We start from the raw sequence: 21,398 nt of genomic DNA, 5'->3' as shown, positions 1-21,398 counted from the left end.
TTTAAATAAATTTACCAACCAAATAATAAATCTGTAGAGGACATCTCATCTATATCCTGAGTAAGAATCTGATCGATAATCTTCTCAAGGTCCGGGGCTAGAACAAAGGTGGCCAAGATACGTGTCATTCTTTGTCTGAGTTCTCTAAACCTGAGGATGAAGAAAAGAAACTCTATTTGAGACACTTTATTTGGGCTATTGTGTTACAGTGCAGGTCAGGATTATGACTTGTGTCTCACCTGACAGATCTGCAGTATATCTATAGTATGCCACAATCAGGTAAAATACAGTATTAAGCTGATCATGGCTGAAATTTGTGACAAACTGGATTTTAAACCCAGAGCTCTTATAGTGACTGCATGTTATTATCTCTACATTTACAGCATTTAGCAGATATGACTTACATTTTTTATTTCAGATAATACACCTGAGCAACTGAGGGTTAAGGGAGTTGCTCAGGGGCCCTTGGTGGACCTGGGATTCGAACCAATGACCTTCCTATCAGTAGTTGAACACCTTAACCAATGAGCTACCACATCCCCATCTCTGTCTCCTCTCTGACCTTTCTGATCTGTCCTGTGCCTCATTCTTCCTTATCCACTGGGAATCTTTTCCTCTTCCTGGGTTGGAGGCTTCTCTCGAAGGTGCTACACAATCTTCTGTTGTAACCTCCACCTTTTCACGTTTTATCTTATTTTCTTCTAAACATTTCTGCAAGCTCTCACAGTCGTTTGTCCACTTCTCATATTCTAGACTATCCATCTTTGTGTCCAATTCCTTTGTACAAGCAGGAAAAGACAAGGTAAGAATTACAGTCATAGGACATAAAACATACTTGATGTATTATTACAATTGCATTTTGCAGCCTATTTAGACACTTGCCTCGATCTTCAGCACTTTTTTTTAGCTCTCGTAGCTTATCTTCGAGCTGCTTCATTGCCTCCATGACCTGCAGGTCCTGCCCTTTGTCAATCTGCTGGTCCCCAGAGCTGGATTTTGTAAATTGAATGCTCTGTTCCTCACTCGTGCTCATGAAAATCACATCATCCAGTGCTGTTTTAAGGTCTTTACAGTCAGCAGTATTAACATCACTAGCAGGACTGATCATGGCAGGAGAATCTGGTATGTTTTTGTCAAAACATTTTGTTCTAGGTTTCTTCTCTGATTTCTCTTGTTTTATGTCCAAGGCTTTCTTTTTCCTGAAATAAATGTCAATTAAAATCATTTATGTACTCATAATGCAATTATATTGTGAAGGAACATGAGACAGAAGGAGTGACTGCAGTACCTTTTAGGAGTAGTAGAGCGAGATGTGTCCAGTATAACAGATGAAGTACCAGAAGGTCTGGGTGTCACTGGGCTCTTGAGATATTTGTGGAAAGCAATAAAATAAACCACACTTGTGAATGAAAGATGAAGACAGATACTATGAATATATGAATTTCTGATTAATCAAGTGATTCTGTAATTACCTGAACACATTAAACCTATTTATGTTAATGCATTACATGTATTGTTTAACAAAATATATTTATATCTTTCCCATGCTATATTCTAAATGAACACCTTGCAAGTTCTCTTGAATGTTATTAAAATCTGTTTAATTACTTTTTTTTAATTTTTGTCTAATAATTTGTCATTTAAAAAGGATTGTACGAAACAGCAGTCATAATACTTTTTCTTAGACTTTATTTTCTGTATTGCACAGATTGTTATATTTTTTATATTTGTTATTGGTTATTGTTTGTTTTACATTCTGCAAATTCATATAAAAAGTAATTTTCAGAATGCTATGTTCACCCTATTTTTTTCTCAGCAAAGCAACACTGTGTTTATTCAGTCAATCAACTGAACAGTGAAACCTGCCTAAGTAAAAGTAATTCTGGAGCTCATCATGTAATAACAATTCAGATCAACCCACAAAATTACGCCTATGACTATCTTAAACATAATTTGGTGGATGGTAGGGATTAATTGTCTTCTCAGATTATCATACCGATCTCATACATCACAACAACTGCAATGGCTAAAGATGAATTCAGAAAGGGAGATCTTGTCTGACATTTTTGCAAAGCTCTAGAATTATATCAAACAGAAATCAATCTTATTACACCCATAAAGACTAGTCTCTCATTTTGCTAAAAAATGATTCATGGCACAAAAAAGCCTATTCATAATATGCATTTCTGCATTACAAGTATTTTTTCTCAATCTGGACAGAAGGAATAGAAAATGCTATACACGTCCTTAAAACATTGTGACATCACCTGCTGTCTGTTCTCCTGCTGCTGCTTCTGGGTTCGCTCACTGTTTCAAAACACATACACATGAGCAATGTATGGGCAAATGAGGCCCATAAATGGACAGCGAGAATGTTATTGTTATTTTAGCTGTCTACCAAAGTATATAGGATTTGGAATAAATATGTGTTCAAAACTCTGGTTTTATGAATTCATTCAGGGATATATACATTCATATATATAAATAGATATATATATATATATATATATATATATATATATATATATATATATATATATATATATATAAATTAAATAATGAGGGAATACAAGACACCTGGCCATGAAACAGATGTGCAGCCAACTCTCAGATTACTTTTGGCTTTAAAAAAAATGGAATGGGCAAATACACAAAGTGATGTCTTCATACATACAGTACACTGTAACAAATTTCTGTAGTTTCTACAGCAAAATTTTACAGAAACTTATTGTAATACATTTACTAGTTGCAAAGCATTATGTCTAAGAAAGAATTACAGTTGTTAACAGTATTTTTCCATGTCAACTGTAAGTGAATATACAGGTTAATTTGTTGTTACTGTAGTTCTTGCATTTTCTGTTCACTTCTGCCTGTAGGGTTAATTAGCATTGCAGAGTTGATGTTGAGCAATTTATTGTAATGTGACACTTTGGGTCTGAGCCAGTGAGTTCTGTAGAGTGAAGAGTGGCTGAAGAGGCTTTATTCAGAATAGTTGGTAAGTTCACTTAAATTATGCCCACAAATATTAAAATATGAGACATTGATATTTTAGACAGAACCAATTCATTAGACATTCAGATGTACTCAATTTTGTCTATTTCTTGTTCAGAAAGGTGTCATTAATTAGTGGGATGAAACTCTTAATCTAATGGGTTTTTTTAAACATAGCGTGAGTTATGTTTGTGTCTGTACTGTAACTAAGGGTCTTGCTGTAGGCCGAAGGCTCGCCATAGTGGATGCAAACGTGTGATGATTCTGAACTAAAAGGTAAAAACATTGACAAAATCATTGTAAATGATGTTATGTTAGTCAGAAACGTATTGTTAACTTTAGGGTAATTTTAGACGGGAGGCAACAAATCGCGACGGAGCTCGCCATAGTGGATGCAAACGTGTGGAATCTGAACTAAAAGGTAAAAGCATTTTGAGACAAAAACGTCTCAAATGCCATTTTAACGTGGATTAATGCTCTAGTTACAGTTTCATTCACTTTAGCTGTAGAGATCGTATATTAAAGTATTCTTTGTTATAAACAACTAGCATTTGACTGATGTGCTGTGAGATGAAGCCATGTGGTTAATACATACACGCAGTCAGTTATGGGTCATAAAAAACATTAAAAAAAAAAGGTGCTTAATGTTGTAAGATGCTTTTCTTTGTTGTATAAACATAATTTGTTTTGCCTGTTTAATTTTACTCAGTAGTAGTTATTTTTAAAATATATAAAGAATTAGAAATTTATGTTTATTTTCATGCTTAAAGTAATTGTAATAATAAGGACTGAATATATTTCATCCTAAAACGAAGTAGAAATGTATTACTGTAAATTGTGTCAGCATAAGAATAAAAGCATTTTATGGTTTACTCAGCATATCAAAGTACACAGTAATGTTGCAAGTTGTTCCTTCACTTGTGGTATACCTGATTGTTCCTGAGCTTTTACTACATTTTCAGCATTCAAGAATCATTTATACAGACACCATATCAGAGGTTTCATAGATGTGTTGAATATGATCAAACGACAAAATTGATTTGTCAGGTTGAATATTGTCATTTCACATGTACCGATCTGAAGGACTTCATGTACTGATCACAACACATACACAAGATTATATACACAGAAAACTATAAGGAATTTACAGTACTGTATGTTGGAACAAATAAAAGGATTTATTACAAATGAAAGGATTTGTTACTCACTGCCCTTTGTGTATTTTCAGGCATCCTAGTTGTTCCTCATCAGAAACATCAGGCAAGAGCCTGGGGGAAATTGCCTGAGCTGCATCTGTGCAACTTCTGAGAAAAACAAATAAATTACAGACATGTAAATTCTCAGAGACTGAGACAATTTCCTGCCCGAGTATTAGTGGACACTGGCAGGTGTGTTGCTGTTCATTGTGAAGGTCATGTGATCATGTCTCTTATGTCGTCACCTGTTCTTGATTTACTCCTAATGTGGTTTGCTATTTATATCCTTCCTCTTGTGTCAACTCTTTGTCAAGTCATCGCTCATATCCTGCTCAACATGCCTGCTGTTGTGTACTATCATGTTCGAGTTTCGTTTCTATGTAATGTGTAATTATGATCATGTCCTTGTTCTAGTAAAGCTATTAAATTTTCAAGTGCTCACATTTTGATTTATTGTGTTTTGCTCAATTTATGTTGTATTTTGTCACATCTTCATATAATAAACCAAGGATTGCTTTCATCCTGTGAATGAGTCTGGTTGACTATGTTCTCTGATACCGTGACATAAATACAGTAAACACAAAGGAACTAGTTCATTGGCAGCCATGCATGCCTGGAGAATAAAATAAGTGCCATGCATCTACCCAGTTGTTTCATCTGCCCATAGGATGTTGTCCCTATGGACAGGAAAATATGATGTTTAATGATGTATTTTGCCAAACTAATATGGTTTTCCTGTTTGAGGCTTATATCTTACATCTTATTACGCTCATTAGGGAACAGATTCTTCCTGAGCTCAATTGTTTATTGCATATTTTAAGTACCAAATAGTTTGCCCACAATTTATCTTTTGCTACTTATCTGATGGATTTGTTTTGATTTTTTAGCCAATTTGCCCAATTCACTGGCAGTGCCAGCTCATTAGACTTCATATGGATAGTTAACGACAGATTCCATATGCAAATTTGGAATAAGACACATCTGGCCCTGGAACAGGTGAGTAGCAACTCAGTTGCCAGTGAGTAGCAAGGTGAGTACTTCTGATCCAAAAAATGTGAGGAAGCAACATACAAAATGTGACGTAATTCCTTAAACTTCCAACCAATTTGGACGTACTGTACATATCAGTGAAATTTTGGAACTGTTGAAAAGAGACGGCATTTTAAAACTTACTCAGTATTGTCAACGCTCTTAAATTCTTGATGACTATAAGTGAAGTTCTTCCAATATTGCTCAAGCTTAATATTTAGATTCTTCATGGTGTTCCTGCACAAACACAATATAGCATATTTACCTACATCAATGTTAAAAAAAAAAAATTTAAATAGCATTTAATTCTCATATTGAATACTATACTGTACTCAAACCTACCTGTAATCTTGAGAATTTTCAAAGTCCTGCTTATTGTGAGTTGGTACGAGGTGATTACATTCTACAACCCCGATAACTCCTTGTCCTGTGTGGTTGCCCTGGTAACAGAACATGAACATTGTAAACATCATGAATAAAAGATTTGTTTACTTCATAAAATGACACCTGAAATCTAATCTAATCATGTATTCTCTTGCATGCTGAAAGCCCCTGAAATACACTGATGACTTTTTAAATTGAATCCAACAAAAGCAGAAGTAAATAACAGTGATTGATTATCAATTAAAATGTCAAGAAATAATGCTCCCTGCTAAGCTGCAAAAATAGTTCTGGAATAGTTTGAGGACATAAGCTGTTCATGGTGTTGACTTGGCCTTTGCTGGATAAACCAGTTTGATCCACTGAGGTGCCAACTCACAGCTTAAAAAATTTAAAGAATCTGCTTCTAACATCTTGGGGCCCGATACCACAACATATCTTCTGAGGCCTTGATGTGTCAATGAAATTATGGGTCAGAAATGCTTTGATAGGCAAGGGGGACCTACAGTACACATTATTAGACTATTAGGTGGTTTTAAAAGGTATGGCATATTGGGCTATGTGCATTTAGTTGTGTTACTTAGGGAATGTTAACAATTGCTAAACATATCTTTTTTAAAATAGTTTACTTCCTTTCACTAAACTAATCAACAAATACATAACTTGGGCCAGGGGTGCTCAAACCTTTGCCATACAACTGTATGTATCTCTGTATTTATTTATAATAATATTTATAATGAACAATTAATAAATAAATAATATAAATTATTATTATTATTATTATTATTATTATTATTATTATTATTATTATTATTATTATTATTATTATTATTATTATAATATAATAATAATATAAAAATATATAAAAATATAATAATAATATAAAATTATTTTCTGATTTAAAACAAAAATTTTCATTACAAATTATTTTATTGACAACAACTTGAATGAAAAGTAAAATTTGGTTTCTTTGTATTTGCTCTGCCACCTATTTTTGCTTTAATGACAATGTTGTTTTAATTAAAGAGCTTTAATGAAAGAGCTCTGCTACCTCCATCTCTGCCTCATCTCACTCACTGCTACAGTCTCGTACCTCGACGTACTGTCTTGCAGATCTTTCCTTTGATTCTTGCAATCCACAATTTTAATTAAATAAATACCAAAAAATTTTTTTTAATATAGTCAGACTTTGGACCCCAGTGTAGTTCTCTTTTAATCTGTTTATTCTAGATTTGTTTGAAGAGATATAACGCACTAAGCATTAAACAAACTGAATGGTTCTCACCTTCCGCTGGCAGGTGACACGCACGTAGGCTTTAATGAGCCGGTTTTTGTTGTACATCATCAATCCGTAATTCTCCCTGCTCTTTTTGTTGTAGCCAAATGTGATTGCTATTGCCTTTTTCTGACACAAACTATTAAGTATCATGACCTTTAAAATATTTGAATCATTTAATAACTTTTTCTAGTGCATCATTAGTTTTATGTTTACATTCTGTTGCTTTAATATTTGGTAGAAGGATACTAGACATTCAGGTTTGTATGTGTCCGTATGAGCCTTTGCTAGAGTTGTTGTGAGAGACTGAGCTTCCACCTTTTTCTCTTGAAGGATAATCTCCATTCTTGGAATCAGGTACAGGATACTACAGTATGCCTGGATCAAGAGAAAAACAAACATCAAAATGATTTGACTTTACATTGATCAGTGGTTAAACTTCATTTAGCACATTCTCACTCACCTGCATATCAAATCTCACATTTGTCTCACTACCATATACAGTGTACATAAAAGGTGTTCACACACCTATTAAAATGTAATGTAGAAACAAAATGCAGTTGAAAATGGAATAGAAATGTTTAAGAGAAATAAAATGGTTGCATAAGTGAAGTCAAGAAGTCAAGGATCTTTTACTGTCATTTCAACCATACAGTATATAGCTAATGAAGTACACAATGAAATGAGACAATGTTTCTCCAGGACCATGGTGTTACATAGAACAAAGACAGAGCTAAGGACTATGTGATCGCCGTGCCGTCCACGGCACACCACCAGTAGGGGATGAGGCTGCATCAACTTCGTTGTAGCTTTTAAGCATTAAATCCTCTAAATACACGGTTAAATATTTTTTAATTATATAATATTTTATATTGTTTGAAAGCTTAGACTCTCAGGATTTTATTAAGCCCACACAAAGCATAATATGATTTACAGCTGTCATACTAATTTAATCCAAGTTGATAGTCACCTGAACTAGGCGGCGCTAGTCCAGTTGTTTACTTACCTTTAAACGCTTCCCTTTCTTCACTGGGGTAATATTTTCCAAAACAAATGCTTGTAAAAAAAAATCCCCAAGAGTCCAAGGAACTGGAATATGTAAGCGTTTTAATCCAAAACACTTTGCTCGCCTCACAAATATTACATTTCTGACAGAAAACTGTAAACAGCCGTTCACTTCCGTTCTTTGTTTCAGCTCTCACTTCTCCTAGGAGGCTTATAAAACTACACTGACGTCAGATTTGTAGTCCAGGGCCTAACAAATCAAACAAGCCCTCACATGAGCCAATTGGCGCCTGTAGTGCAGAGATAGACGGCTGTGAAGCCAATGATGTCTCTCCATCCTAGTTGGGACACCCTACATTTGACTGACAATTGCTCCCTCCAGTAGCGATTTCATGATCCGGGACCCTTACAGGTCTTTAGCCAATAAGGAGATGATTCCAATGGTATGCAACATGACACATCTATGAAGGGCGGGCTGCGCAGTAGACGGTGCGCAATGGTTTTATTGCGCAATTCTCGACTTTTTCTCACTCTCACGCCTCAGGGTGTCAGGTTACAGGCCTTTTTTCACAGCAGGCTTCTAGGCCGAGGGGTTCTCTTTGTTTTAGGCCTTTTAAACTGAGCATGCAGTCTTTTAATACAAAGTTATACAGTAAACAAGTAAACAAGAAAAACATGAACGGATGGACATGTCCGTAGAAAAATATTCATATAAAATCCATTTTTGAGTTTTTTGACTTGAAAATTTTTTGGTGAAAGCCAAGACATGTGGCTATGACCCTCAGTTGTTTAGCTCCTAACATGTTTTACAGCAATAATTTTAATCAGTTTATCAGTAAACAACTAAGACGGAAATCAAAACCCTCCATTCTAGACTCTGTAACTTTGTGTCAGTAAGGCCTAGAATCACTTGTATCTGAAACTAGAGACTCTCTTCTTTCCAATGAGACCAGGCTCACCCCTGTGTGTCAAAGTATGTGGGAGCTGTACCACTTTTTAGGTGGGTAGGTCATGTAGGCGAAAATCATGAAAATAGGGGGCGATATCCATAAGAGGTTAAATAAGTTAGTCCTAGCCACATAAAGTGCATCTGTGTAACCTGGTGCAAACAGTGCAAGAAAGACAGTGCAAGAAACAATACAAAGCTCTACAAAACAATACACAAAATCAGCACCGACCAGAATATGTACTGTATATTCTACATTACATGTACAGGAATGAACACTTAATATAGTAGCAGCAGTTATATGAGGTATTGTAATTAGTTGTGCAAAACAGCAATTGACTGAAATGTGCAAAACAGCTTATGGTAACAAAAACATAATGTGGACATTTTACGAAATAATCGATTTTATTGAAAATACTTTCTTTGCAAAATTGTCATAATCATTTATAGTTAATAAATCTTGGATGTTTTTTATTCTATTTAGCCACCCTACCTCAAAGCCCAGAGAAATAAAAAATATGAGATTGTTATTTCATACAGTTAGTGACTAGGCGTTCCTGTAGCTCCTTTAATGTTGCTGTTTGTCTCTTAAATATTATAGAGGGACAGTTCGTTCTTGCTGATCACTGTAGTGCTCAATTTTCAATTTGTTGATGGACTTCACTGTGTATTATTATGCACCGAAGTTGGAATTTCTTTTATACTCCCTCCTTATCAATACCTATTCACATTAAGATCCCATAAATGCTTTTTAAGCTTTTTGTGGATCACAGCTTCAGTAATACAGAAACAAAATTATGTAAAGAAAATCCAACAGAATCAGCTAATCTATTGCTTGGGATTATTGAAATTCACTTCACAACAGGTGTAGGAACATTACCATTAAATATGATAGTGAATGTCATTGGTTCATTCTGCATACCTCTTTAGAAATGTGTGTACACAGTATGTAATTGATTCCCACTTTTACTAAACACAAAAAACTCCCATTTAAACAGGGATAAGTGGATGTTTTACATCTAGTGTGTACTAGACTGCTTCCGTTACTCTTTTTGACATTTTGTATATTCTATTTTCTTTTTGTCATTTTTTCCCTGCTGACAATCTTTGGATTAGAATTCAGATTTCTCATTTCACTTTCATATTGATTTTCCTTCATTGTGTTTCTGATTTTGAGGCTCAGTTTAATAACAATTTGCCTTATGTTTTGGATTGTAAATAAACCACTCACACTTAAATCCATGTGTCCAGCCAGATATATTATTTCTAATATAATATATGAAATCCTGTTTTATAAAATGACCCCTTGCCCTTTCACATGAAATGATGAGTAAATTCAGTCAAGCCAACATTCACATAATATTTGCTGATCAATTCTCACCCGTAGTGAATAAACACTCTCAGGCACTGACATGCTCTCCTGAGCCTGACGCTTGTTTGACTCCCTGAAGTTCTTGTACACATCATCAAGGATCCGGATGTCTTTGGGGTCCTTCAAGAAATCAAATTCTAATTCTCCTGAAGATTTTCTGCAGTTTAATAATTGGAGGTTAAAACCAGGTAAGAAATGATGGTCTAATTTCATACAACTAATAATATTGTTTGTAGTCTTCAGCAGTTTAGTAAATAAGGTAGTAATAGTAAATTTAGAGCAGGGTAGTAAATCTCAAGTGACATGTCACATTCATATCATTGGCTATATTACAATATTTCAATATTAATCATTTATATTTATATTAAACTTCTCTCTTACAGTAAAATGTAATTCCAGTATCCACATCCTTAACCTACACAGAGTTCTCATATAAATATATATTAAGGCAAATAAAACTCACATGCGTAGGTTCCAGATTATGATGCAGGTTCCACTTAGTTTTGCATGACTTTCAATGACTTTGAACTGAGAAAACAGTTCTTCCTCAGTGTTAAACAAAGAATGTGCCAGGATATCTCGAAGACTTTCTACATGCTTTGGTTCAGCACTGAGTGAGCAGTGAGGTTAAGGAGCAAAGAACACAAAGGTCCATTTATACATTCAGAAAGTATTTATTTACCTTTCTAACTCTGTCCTCTTAAACTCCCATCCTATTGGCAGGCCCAGAATTTTCAGCACAATTCTCACTCATATAACTACATTAATTTATATTAATTTTACTATATACAGTGAGGTAAAATAAGTATTGAACACGTCACCCTTTTTCTCAGTAAATATATTTCTAAAGGTGCTGTTGACATTAAAGTTTCACCAGATGTCAGTAAAAACCCAAGTAGTCCATACAAAAAAAAAAGAAAGAAAGAAAATAAGTTCAGAAATTAAGTCATATGTAATAAAATGGTATGGTATAGTAATACTGCCGACCAGGTAGTCAATCAAACATGTCTTACCTGATCGAGAGTATCACGTCGGGGTATAACTTTCTTGGCCTTCCCAAACGAAGCCAAGGATAAATATCCCGTCAAAATGGGATAACTTCTTCCTAGTAATACTGGCGACCAGGTAGTCAATCAAACATGTCTTACCTGATCGAGAGTACCACGTCGGGGTCACCAAACTGTAAGAAAGATTCCTCCTCGCACTTGTCCGCGTCTCTTTTACCTCTGCAAAACAATAGGAGCACTCCGGAGCACTGAGAGAACCAACCACACGAGTGAAATCAGATCTGGTTTATTCCAAACAGCTGCTCAAAGAACTGAGCGACAGAACAGAATGTATACGCAATGAAATACAGTAAGCTATGGTGTATGAGATAAGGCGGAGGCCAAGTTTTGTCAACATAGATAGGGGTATGCTAGAATGCTGCTTCCTCACAACTCTCATCCAAGCATTGAAGGTCAGAAAGCCTGTACATGAGCAAATAGAAACTGAGTGTCCTGCGAGTAATCTCACAAGCAGGTCAACCTATCTTGTCTTTTCATCCGGTCAAGAGCACTAAAGGAACAGGATAGATTCAAATCAAGAACATTAAATCAGAAGAGGTGAAGATGACATATAACATATAACACAGAAATACATTTTTACATGACAGAGATTTCCTCGTTCTCTATTCCCTTAAGATTATGGTTACGTTATCAGCAAGCCTTACCATCCTGCTTATGTTTGCAGAAACACAGGGTACAATTCACACATTCATTCCGACATAGAAAGAGAAATGTGGGAAGAAAATGAAATAAGCACAAAAATTAATTACCATAAAGAAAATTCATTTTAACACATGGAATGTATTGGACACATAAAGAAAGGGAGGTGCAAATGCATGGAAAGCCAAGACAAAAGCTGAAATCGTTCAGTAACTAGAAGGCAATCCTGCTCATGTGTCAGTGGAAATTAATATCAGCTGGTTCAATCCCAACTGATGGCCTATTTAAAGGTCTCTCATTACCAAGGTGTCACACAAGAAACATCTCATGATGGGTAAAAGCAAAGAGCTCTTTCAACCTGGCATTGGTTACAGAAGGATTTATAAACTTCTAAATATTCCAGTGAACACTTTTGAGGCCATAAGGACATAATTTCACAATGAACTGGCCACAACCAGGTGCTCATCGCAAAATTTCTGACAGAGGAGTGAAAAGAATGATCAGAAAGGTTTCCCAAGAGCCAATGACCACTTGTTGAGAGCTTCAGAAAGACCTGGATTTATCAGGTAGAGTGTTTAAAAAAAGGAATGTACTCAACTGCCATAGCCTGTATGCATGCTTACCATGCAAGACTCCATTGAAAAAAAAGCATGTTGAAACTCATTTAAGGTTTGCTGCACAACATTTAGACAAACCTGGGAAATACTGGGAGAATATTGTCTGGTCAGGTGAGACCAAAATTTAACTCTTTGGATGACACATATTTGGAGAACAAACAGCACTGCACATAATCATAAAAACACCATACCAACAGTGAGGTTTGGAGGTGGGAACATCATGGTGTGGGGCTGTTTTTCATCATATCGAACTGGCAAACTTCATTTAATTGAAGGAAGGATCCGCCACATCTGTGCTACTGTGGCTAAAGGTAAGGCTCGCACTAACTACTTGCCTGGTGCTCGTGTTCTTGATGTCTCTGCACAGGTACCTAGAGTCGTGAGTAGAAACACCAGAGCTGTGGTTCTTCATGTCGGCTAGAACGACATCAGCCTGAGGCAGTCGGAGATCCTGAAGTGGGTCTTCAACACCCTGGTGGAGACAGTTCGCAGCACAGCGCCCACGGCGAGGATCATCGTGTCTGGACCGCTTTCAACGTACCAACGAGGAATTGAAAGGTTCAGTAGACTTTTTGCTTTAAATGAATGGTTACAGTCATGGTGTCAGGCTCAGAAACTACTCTTTATTGATAATTGGAATGTTTTCTGAGAGCGTCCTAGGCTATTCCGTGCTGACGGCCTGCACCCCAGCAGAGTTGGAGTGGAGATCCTCTCGGACCCCATCTCCAGGGCGCTGAACACCTTCTGACTGGTAAACTACTCTTAAAATGTAAATTTCAATAGCCATCCTTTACCCCAGCACATTGACACAAAAAATGCACACATAGCTCACCCTATAGAAACCGTGTCTGTTCCCCGAGCAGTGAGCTCAAAAAGTAAATACGTGAGAAGTTCTCGAAATAATCTTACTGTAATTAAACCAAAAAAATGCCAAAGAAACAAACAAAAACAGTTCTTAAGGTTTGGGCTTCTGAACATTAGATCACTTGCACCTAAAGCACTTATTGTAAATGAAATGATCTCAGAAAATAGCCTTACTGCACTCTGCCTTACTGAAACTTGGATTAAACCAAATTAATACATTAGTCTAAACGAGTCTACACAATCAGGAAATATATAAACACGAGCCTCGTCTGACTGGTCGTGGAGGTGGTGTCGCCACCATCTTTAGTGATTTCCTTACTGTTACCCAGAGAACACAGCATAGATTTAGTTCTTTTGAAGTGCTTGTCCTTAATGTTACACTATCGCACATGCACTCGAAAAAATCCCTGATGTCTCTTGATCTAGCGACCGTCACTAAGGAAACATCACTATAGCAACTCATCGACGTAATCACACACTAGATTTAATAATATCACACAGAATAGATGTCACTGATATAGACATCATTCCCCAAAGTGATGACATCACAGACCATTACCTTATAATGTACACACTACACGTAGAACAGATTAACTCTGTCTCCCCACGTTATCGACTCGGTAGAACTATTATTCCGACCACTAAAGACAGATTCATAAATAACCTGCCTGATCTGTCTGGACTTCTTACTGTACCCTTAAACACAAACGACCTAGATGTAATGTCTAACAGCATAGACGCTATATTCACTAGCACATTAGACACTGTTGCCCCAGTCAGATTACAGAAGGTTAGAGATAAAACACTTGCACCGTGGTATAATAGTCATACTCACACCCTCAAGAGGGAGACCCGTAACCTTGAACGGAAATGGAGAAAAACTAAATTAGACGTTTTTAGAATTGCGTATAAGGACAGTATGTCCAGCTACAGACAGGCTCTAAAAGCTGCCAGGGCTGAGCACCTGAGCAAACTCATAGAAAATAACCAGACCAATCCCAGGTTTTTATTTAGCACAGTGGCTAGTTTAACAAAAAAACAGAAATCTGAACACACTATTCCATCACAGTTCAGTAGTGAGGATTTTATAAGATTCTTCACTGATAAAATCGAAAGTATCAGGAATAAAATAGGTGACGCTCAACATATGAGAGCAACTAGTGACACAATCTCACCTAAGGCTTTACGAAGCTTTACAAGTACAGGACAGGAAGAGTTAGATAAACTTATTACTACAGCTAAATCAACAACATGTTCACTAGACCCCATCCCAACTAAACTGCTGAAAGAAGTGTTACATAAAGCTGGTGAGCCTCTTCTTAATATCATTAACTCCTCGTTATCTTTAGGTTACGTCCTGAAGTCTTTCAAGTTGGCAGTCATTAGGCCACTCATCAAAAAATGTAACTTAGACCTATCTGACCTATTTGAACTATCAAATTACAGACCTATCTCACACCTTTCGTTTATGTCTAAAATAGTTGAAAAGGTTGTGTCTGTTCAACTGAGCTCCTTCTTACAGGAGAGCAACATCATTGAAAAGTTTCAGTCTGGTTTCAGGCCCCATCATAGCACAGAAACTGTACTTGTTAAAGTTACAAATAACTTGTTCTTAGCTTCGGACCAAGACTGTATGTCCTTATTAGTTCTACTTGACCTTAGTGCTACATTCGACACTATAGACCACAACATTCTTCTAGATCGCTTACAAAATTACACAGGTATTCATAGACAGGCTTTAAGTTGGTTTAGATCCTACCTGTCAGACGGATACCATTTTGTAGAATTAAATGGTGAATCCACCAGTTTATTACCAGTTAATCATGGGGTCCCTCAAGGATCAGTTCTAGGACCTCTGCTTTTCTCGATATACATGCTTCCATTAGGGAACATTATTAGAAGACATGGGACTAGTTTCCATTGTTATGCTGACGACACACAGTTATATATCTCATCAAAACCAGATGAAATAGCCGCAGTGTCCAAATTAACTCAATGCCTTAGAGAGATAAAAGACTGGATGAGCTGCAACTTTCTGTTGTTAAACTCTGATAAGACAGAAATACTACTTATAGGACCAAAAACCAGTACACAGAAACTCTCACAAGTTAACTTCCATTTAGAGGGATGTACTGTTACTAGTAGCTTGACAGTGAAAGACCTCTGTGTTATATTAGACAGCAACCTGTCTTTTAAAAATCATATCGCCCATGAACAGAGACATTCTTGATACAAATCTGCTGCCATGTACAGTACCAGGATGATGAAGATGAAACAAGGGTGGACATTTCAGCAAGACAATGATCCCAAACACACAGCTGAGGTAACTTGTAATTACTTTAAGAGAAAGAAAATAAAGCTACTAGAAGGGCCCTGCCAATCACCACACTTGAATCCAATAGAAAATATATGGATAGAACTAAAGATCAAAGTTTAGAGAAGAGGCCCACAGAACCTTTAAGATTGTGTGAAGGAATGGACCAAAATCACACCAGAGCAATGCATGTGACTAGTTTCTCCATACAGGAGGCATCTTGAAGCTGTCATTCCAATCAAAGACTTTTGAACGATTTATTAAATAAATTTCAATAAGCATGTTCAGTAGTTTTTCCCCGTGTCATTCTATTTTATTACACATCACTTATAGAGCAAACTTATTTGTTTTGTGTTCATGTCAACAGCACCTTTTGAACAATATTTTCTGAGAAATATGGTGACTTAGTGTTCAATATTTATTTTACCCACTGAACACGGAATAATCCACAGTAGTTACTGCATAAATTGTATTATTATAAATTTACTGAAATAAAAACCTTAGCTTTTTTTTTATTAGTTTTTAATCATCATTTATTTTCTTGCAGTGAAAAAGGCTCCTGTAAAAAATATTTTATATTCAATATGTCTGTACACCATTCCTTCAAAATTGATCCATCTATCACTCTGTTACTAGGTAAAGGATATCTGTCTGTCCAGTGCATGTGAACGAGACAATAGGCACTATGACATTCTGTGCTCCTGTCCTCTCGAGGTAAGTCTGTGACAGCAGACCCACACACATGGTGTCAGCTTTCTTTGAGAAAACGATGGCATCCTTTCCCAAACGCATGGAACCGGACTTAAAACCGTTACCATAAAGACCAACTGGAACATGGCCCTTTACCGCTTGCTTATCACTGAAGCCAAAACTGAGAGAGAGAGAGAGAGAGAGAGAGAGAGAGAGAGAGAGAGAGAGAGAGAGAAGAGAGAGAGAGAGCTAGCTCTGTTAATAGAATGAGGAAGTTGGTTTTGACAGTTGGTTTTGACTCAAAATTAAATAAATTAAAAATATATAATATATAATTGCCATCTAACAGACAATCACAAGCTTCATGGACAAACACACCTGAGCATTTTGTGCATCTTTTCATAGTCCATGCCATTTCCGTTATCCAAAAAGTTGAGGCAGTCCTGGTGTTTAAACACACTTTTTGTAATCCAGAGCTGTTTTGCATTGACATCTGGGTCATAAGCATTGTCTGCCAATAGAAAAAAGGAGGAAATTCAAATATTATCTAATTTTAGACAGCTTTAAAACTTAAGGTATTTCTTTATTCTGTTTAGGACAATATTTTGATGTGTGACTAAGATTACACCCTGTGGAACAAATGTCAGTCTATTGCATGGCATCTAATACACTTGCACTCAGGATAATGATGCTGTGAGGTGGTAGACTATTTTAGGTAGTAAGCTATTTTTTTCTTTTAAGAAAGATCTTCAGTAGACAAATGTAGTTAACGATTTCTAAAAACAAGCTTATATTTTCAGAATATAAAGCTTGGTAGAGGGAAGGATTATCTCCCCATTTTCCCATTTTCAGCAGGTCAGGGTTAAATAAGATTTTATGTGCTATACACAGGCGGTTTGCTTGAAGTTTTTTTAGAAGACTAATCCTAAATGTAATCTCAAAAGGTAAACATGCACAGGTCAGGCAATCAATAAGGAGCCGTTCAAAGGGTCAGCAAAATCAAAAACCACGAGTCAGGCAAGGATGAAACAAAATGGTTTGGTAAAGGACAGGAAACTGTACATGTACTTTGTTAAGTAGCTAAAATGAAAAGTCATAAAATAAAGGTACGCCCTGAATCTATAACAGGTGAAAATAGGTGTATTGCAATCAGAAGTCTGTTGAAATCACAGGTGATTGTAGGAAGTGGAGATCAGTGCTTCCTTTTTTGTAGAGTGCAATGTGTTATGAGTCCATACTTTGGCTAGACCACAAAGAGGAACCTCTATACCTACTATTATCTTATGTTATAATAATAAACTGCTTAAAAGTTTATCCCCCAGCCAACTCAATGAGGTATTGTAGCCAGGCCAAGCCAAGTACAGTACAAGGGGCTGCCCACAGGAAGGATGTAAGAGGGAGGGCTATGATAATAAAGTCTTAAATAAAGCACCAAAGAAGTTGGCGAATTCAAAGAAGCATTGCAACTCACTCAGCATTCAAGAAGACCACCCATTCTTATAGGCACTTGGTCACACAGCCAAGACTGCAAGAGCGGTTTTCCAGCCTACTGTACTTCTGTGCGCTTCCATGCATTTTGCTTAAATATTCCCACAAAGTGACAGTAATGTTACAGGCATTCTATTGAGGAGCATAATATCCTCTTTTCGAATCCCTCTTCTGACATTTCCACAATTACTCTGCTTCACTGTTATAACTTACTACACTCGTCACCCCTCTTCCAGCCTATCGCTTTCTCTACATCCGTCCAATTTCTATACATCTGCCCAATTTCTCTCCATCCTCACAAGTGTATGTTAGCTTTGAGTTTAGTTTTAAATCAAACAAATCTAAAATATCTCAGAAAATAAAACAGGTACTGGTCAGATGATCAACTTTTGAAGAGCAGGCAAGATGTCATTTTTTGGCAGACACTTTTAACCAGTGTTTAAACACCTCAGGGAAAGGTAAGACTTTTGACATCATTTGAAGAGAGCCAGTGACTCAGCTGTTTAAATGTTTAGGGGAGTTCATTTCATCAACTATAAAACAGAACTGAGTCTGTAGGCATACCTTGTACCCTGAGAGATGGTGGAAACAGCCGAGCAGTACTAAAAATTAGAGGAAACGTAGAAATGTGGGGTGTGATAAGTGCTTTGAGGTAAGTGGGTAAAGGTCCATTTGTTGCTTGTAGGCAATTATCATTGTTTAATTTCAGATGTAGTCAGCTACATGAAGCCACTAGAGGGAGTGTAGCAATGGGTTGGTGTGGGAAAAAGTCATGCAGCTGCATTTGGTATTAGTTGCAGATTAAATGGCTCTCAGAGGCATACAGTACTTACAGGCAGAAAGTTGTCTGAAAAAGCACAGCACCTTAGTTGCCAGAGTAGATAGAAATGGACAAATCTCTCTGATATTTTTGAGAATCAATATGAGAGGAAATGTTGATTGTTGAAGCGTTGATTGTCCATGTTAATCCCAAGGTTGCATGCAGTTAGTAAATGTGAGATCAGTGAGTTAATCAGGAAGATTAAAAGATCTTTTCATGATGATGAATTGATTGATGAATTGATTGAGATGATTGAGTTAGGTTTTGCTGAGTTTAAGTATAAGCTCATGAGCTGCAATCTATTATGATGTGTCGGCAGACATGATGAGATCACGTCCATCATCCAGTTGACAGGTAGTATGACAAGTATGACAAGATTACTTGCAGGATCTATTCTGTTGCTACTGTAGCTTAGTAAAATTTGCAAGTGAAATAGAAAGGGAATACTACAGTATAGGAGTTGGGGTAGAAGTGAAGGTCTTGTAGATTTAGCAGTAAAAAAAAAAGGTTGGTGCATGAGAAGCTGGGGGTTAAGTAGAATAGAAAAGATGTTAAGATTATGTGGATCACGAGCAGCAGTTTCCAGCTTTTCCTTGTAAAAGGCAGTCTTAGAAGTCACATCAGAAGAGAATTTGCTCAGGAGAGTACAGCAAGAGGCAAGAAAAAACAGTGAGTGAGGAAAGGATTTTAAAAAGAAAAAACAGAATAAACAATGGTAAGAAATCACATTGGAAAATAACAAGACATAAAGGAAACTGAGCATACCTACTTTGCAACATGGCTTAAAATTGGTTTTATAAATGTGAGCTGTGAATGACAGTTTCAAAACAAGTATAGTATATTTTTCAAGTAATTTCCCCTCCTGGTGACCAGATGGGTCAGGGCTGTGAGTGGGAGGTGTGGGATTCCTAAGGGTTAATCTCTAAAACGTAAACAGCCAGAAAATTGCCTATAATCTAGAATGTGAAAGATTTCTCTTGTTTACAATAAAAGATTATAAAAGTAATTTTGACTCACCAATCAATTCTGCGACTGCACTGAAGGGCCAGGTGTGGCTAGTAGAGTTTGTGTGCAGATACTGCGGACTTACCTTTAGGAGGAAAATAATATGATGATCAAATACCTTAACCTCATCACCTTTTGAAGATTTATTTCATTTATTAATAGCTTTATATCTTTTGCAAATTCTCACTGTTTTGAGTAGAATGTACAAACTAAATGAAAAAAGTCTAAAATGATGATAAAAGCATGTTGCTTCTCGTTTTTTCTTATGAATCTCACCCACTTCCTGTTTTGTAGGAGAGGTGATCATAGGTTAAAGGAAGACAGGTGGGAATAGTTTTTTAAGATTCAAAAAACTTGTCTGTTCAAGTTTTAGGATTCTGAATTATAGCCTGATCCTGAATTGTAGCCAAGTGGTGAGCGTGAACAAATGAAGGGATCTGTTTCTTTCTGAAAACTGGGATGGTGTTTTTTGTGCATGTTGGGCATGATGTTGCTCAGCACACAGTAAAATACATATGAATTATATTAAAACAGTTACCCAAAAACACTTGTTGTCTGCCCACTTCTGCAAACTTTTGTAACTGACAGGACAACACTTTACAGTTTTAGGTATCAGTAGCACCAGTTAAGTGTAGGATTAAGTAGATGGTTTTGTTGGTTGGCTTTAAAAGCTTAAAAAGAACAGGCCAATTCCTGCCTAAAAATGATCACACAGTCTGAGGATAGTAAGCAAGAAATAAAAGTGAAAGTTATCGAGGCATATGGTAATTAGTTTCCGAGAAACTACACTGTAACTAGATATACATACTAGGTATGCGGCAGTTATTCAAGCCAAACGATTTAATTTAATTTCACTTATTTATCAATTTATCAAAGCTGGTTGTAGTTTCACTTAGTTATAGCCCATAAATACTTACCGAGCTTACAGGTATTCCTCTCTCTGAATATGTTGTCATCTTTGTTTAAAAGTGCAGTTCCAAAGTGAGCTTCTTAGAAAGGTGTAGGAGACTCTTCAATTTTGAAATACAGGAACTACGCATCCACATTTGTACTCACTTCCTGGAAACTCCACCCCTTCTGGCTCATCAGGGAGAATGAATACTAATTCAACATTTAGTGATTTGGTTATTTTTGTGCTGTTTTAGAATTTTTAGGCATGTACACTGCATGTACACTACAATGCAATAGAGAGCAGGTATATACCAGATAATCTTTAAACATTTATCAACATTTTAACTTTATCCTTTGTATCATTCATTTTCTTATTATTGCATAAACTAAATGGTTCTTTCATGGATTATTAGCTGTAGGATCAACTAAATCCAGATTTGATTTCAGCTTCACAAAAACACATTGTTTCTCTCATTGATGTGCCAGATTTCGCGTTACCAACTTATAACTATTGTGATGGCAGACTGATTTTTCACAAATAGCTTTTGAAGGGCTGGACCTCAAAATTACTCCAAGGGTGTATATTCCAGCAGGTTTAGCCTTACTTAGTGCAAGACTTTGAATTGTATAAGCCTTGTATAACAGATAGTAATGAAAACACTGATGGAATAGGATTGATTAGGACTGATTACCAAAAAACTGAATAGGAATACTTGCCTGAGATGAGAAACCTACTATGCACTACTGTGCTGTTCTACTGTGCTGTACTATGTCTGTCTTGTAACAATGTACAATAGGTTGCAGCGA

At 36.4% G+C, this 21,398-nt stretch overlaps 1 protein-coding gene across 2 annotated transcripts in view; it reads right to left on the bottom strand.

The window, feature by feature from the left end:
- The window catches only part of LOC113639776 (MORC family CW-type zinc finger protein 3-like), a 152,985-nt gene extending 132,248 nt beyond the window's left edge, over positions 1-20,737 (bottom strand). Inside the window, exons 1-14 of one of the 2 annotated variants that reach the window (XM_047815009.1) lie at positions 20,618-20,737; positions 19,713-19,785; positions 16,766-16,898; positions 16,345-16,568; positions 10,660-10,810; positions 10,206-10,353; positions 7,123-7,251; positions 6,883-7,002; positions 5,559-5,656; positions 5,361-5,453; positions 4,200-4,295; positions 2,268-2,307; positions 1,289-1,362; positions 883-1,199 (exon numbers count right to left, since the gene is read on the bottom strand). In XM_047815009.1, the coding sequence (XP_047670965.1) occupies positions 883-1,199; positions 1,289-1,362; positions 2,268-2,307; positions 4,200-4,295; positions 5,361-5,453; positions 5,559-5,656; positions 6,883-7,002; positions 7,123-7,251; positions 10,206-10,353; positions 10,660-10,810; positions 16,345-16,568; positions 16,766-16,898; positions 19,713-19,785; positions 20,618-20,656 (1,735 nt within the window). In that variant the 5' untranslated portion in view covers positions 20,657-20,737. Of the gene's footprint in view, positions 1-19; positions 151-562; positions 778-882; positions 1,200-1,288; positions 1,363-2,267; positions 2,308-4,199; positions 4,296-5,360; positions 5,454-5,558; positions 5,657-6,882; positions 7,003-7,122; positions 7,252-10,205; positions 10,354-10,659; positions 10,811-16,344; positions 16,569-16,765; positions 16,899-19,712; positions 19,786-20,617 lie in introns of those variants that run through there. The other variant, XM_047815008.1, reaches the window with a different exon arrangement.
- Positions 20,738-21,398: the final 661 nt, after the last annotated feature.

This window comes from Tachysurus fulvidraco, chromosome 6, assembly GCF_022655615.1.
Source record: "Tachysurus fulvidraco isolate hzauxx_2018 chromosome 6, HZAU_PFXX_2.0, whole genome shotgun sequence".
Classification (NCBI taxonomy): Eukaryota; Metazoa; Chordata; class Actinopteri; order Siluriformes; family Bagridae; genus Tachysurus; species Tachysurus fulvidraco.
The sequence above is the reverse complement of the archived record's forward strand: the minus strand, read 5'-3'. Positions and strand labels throughout refer to the sequence as shown.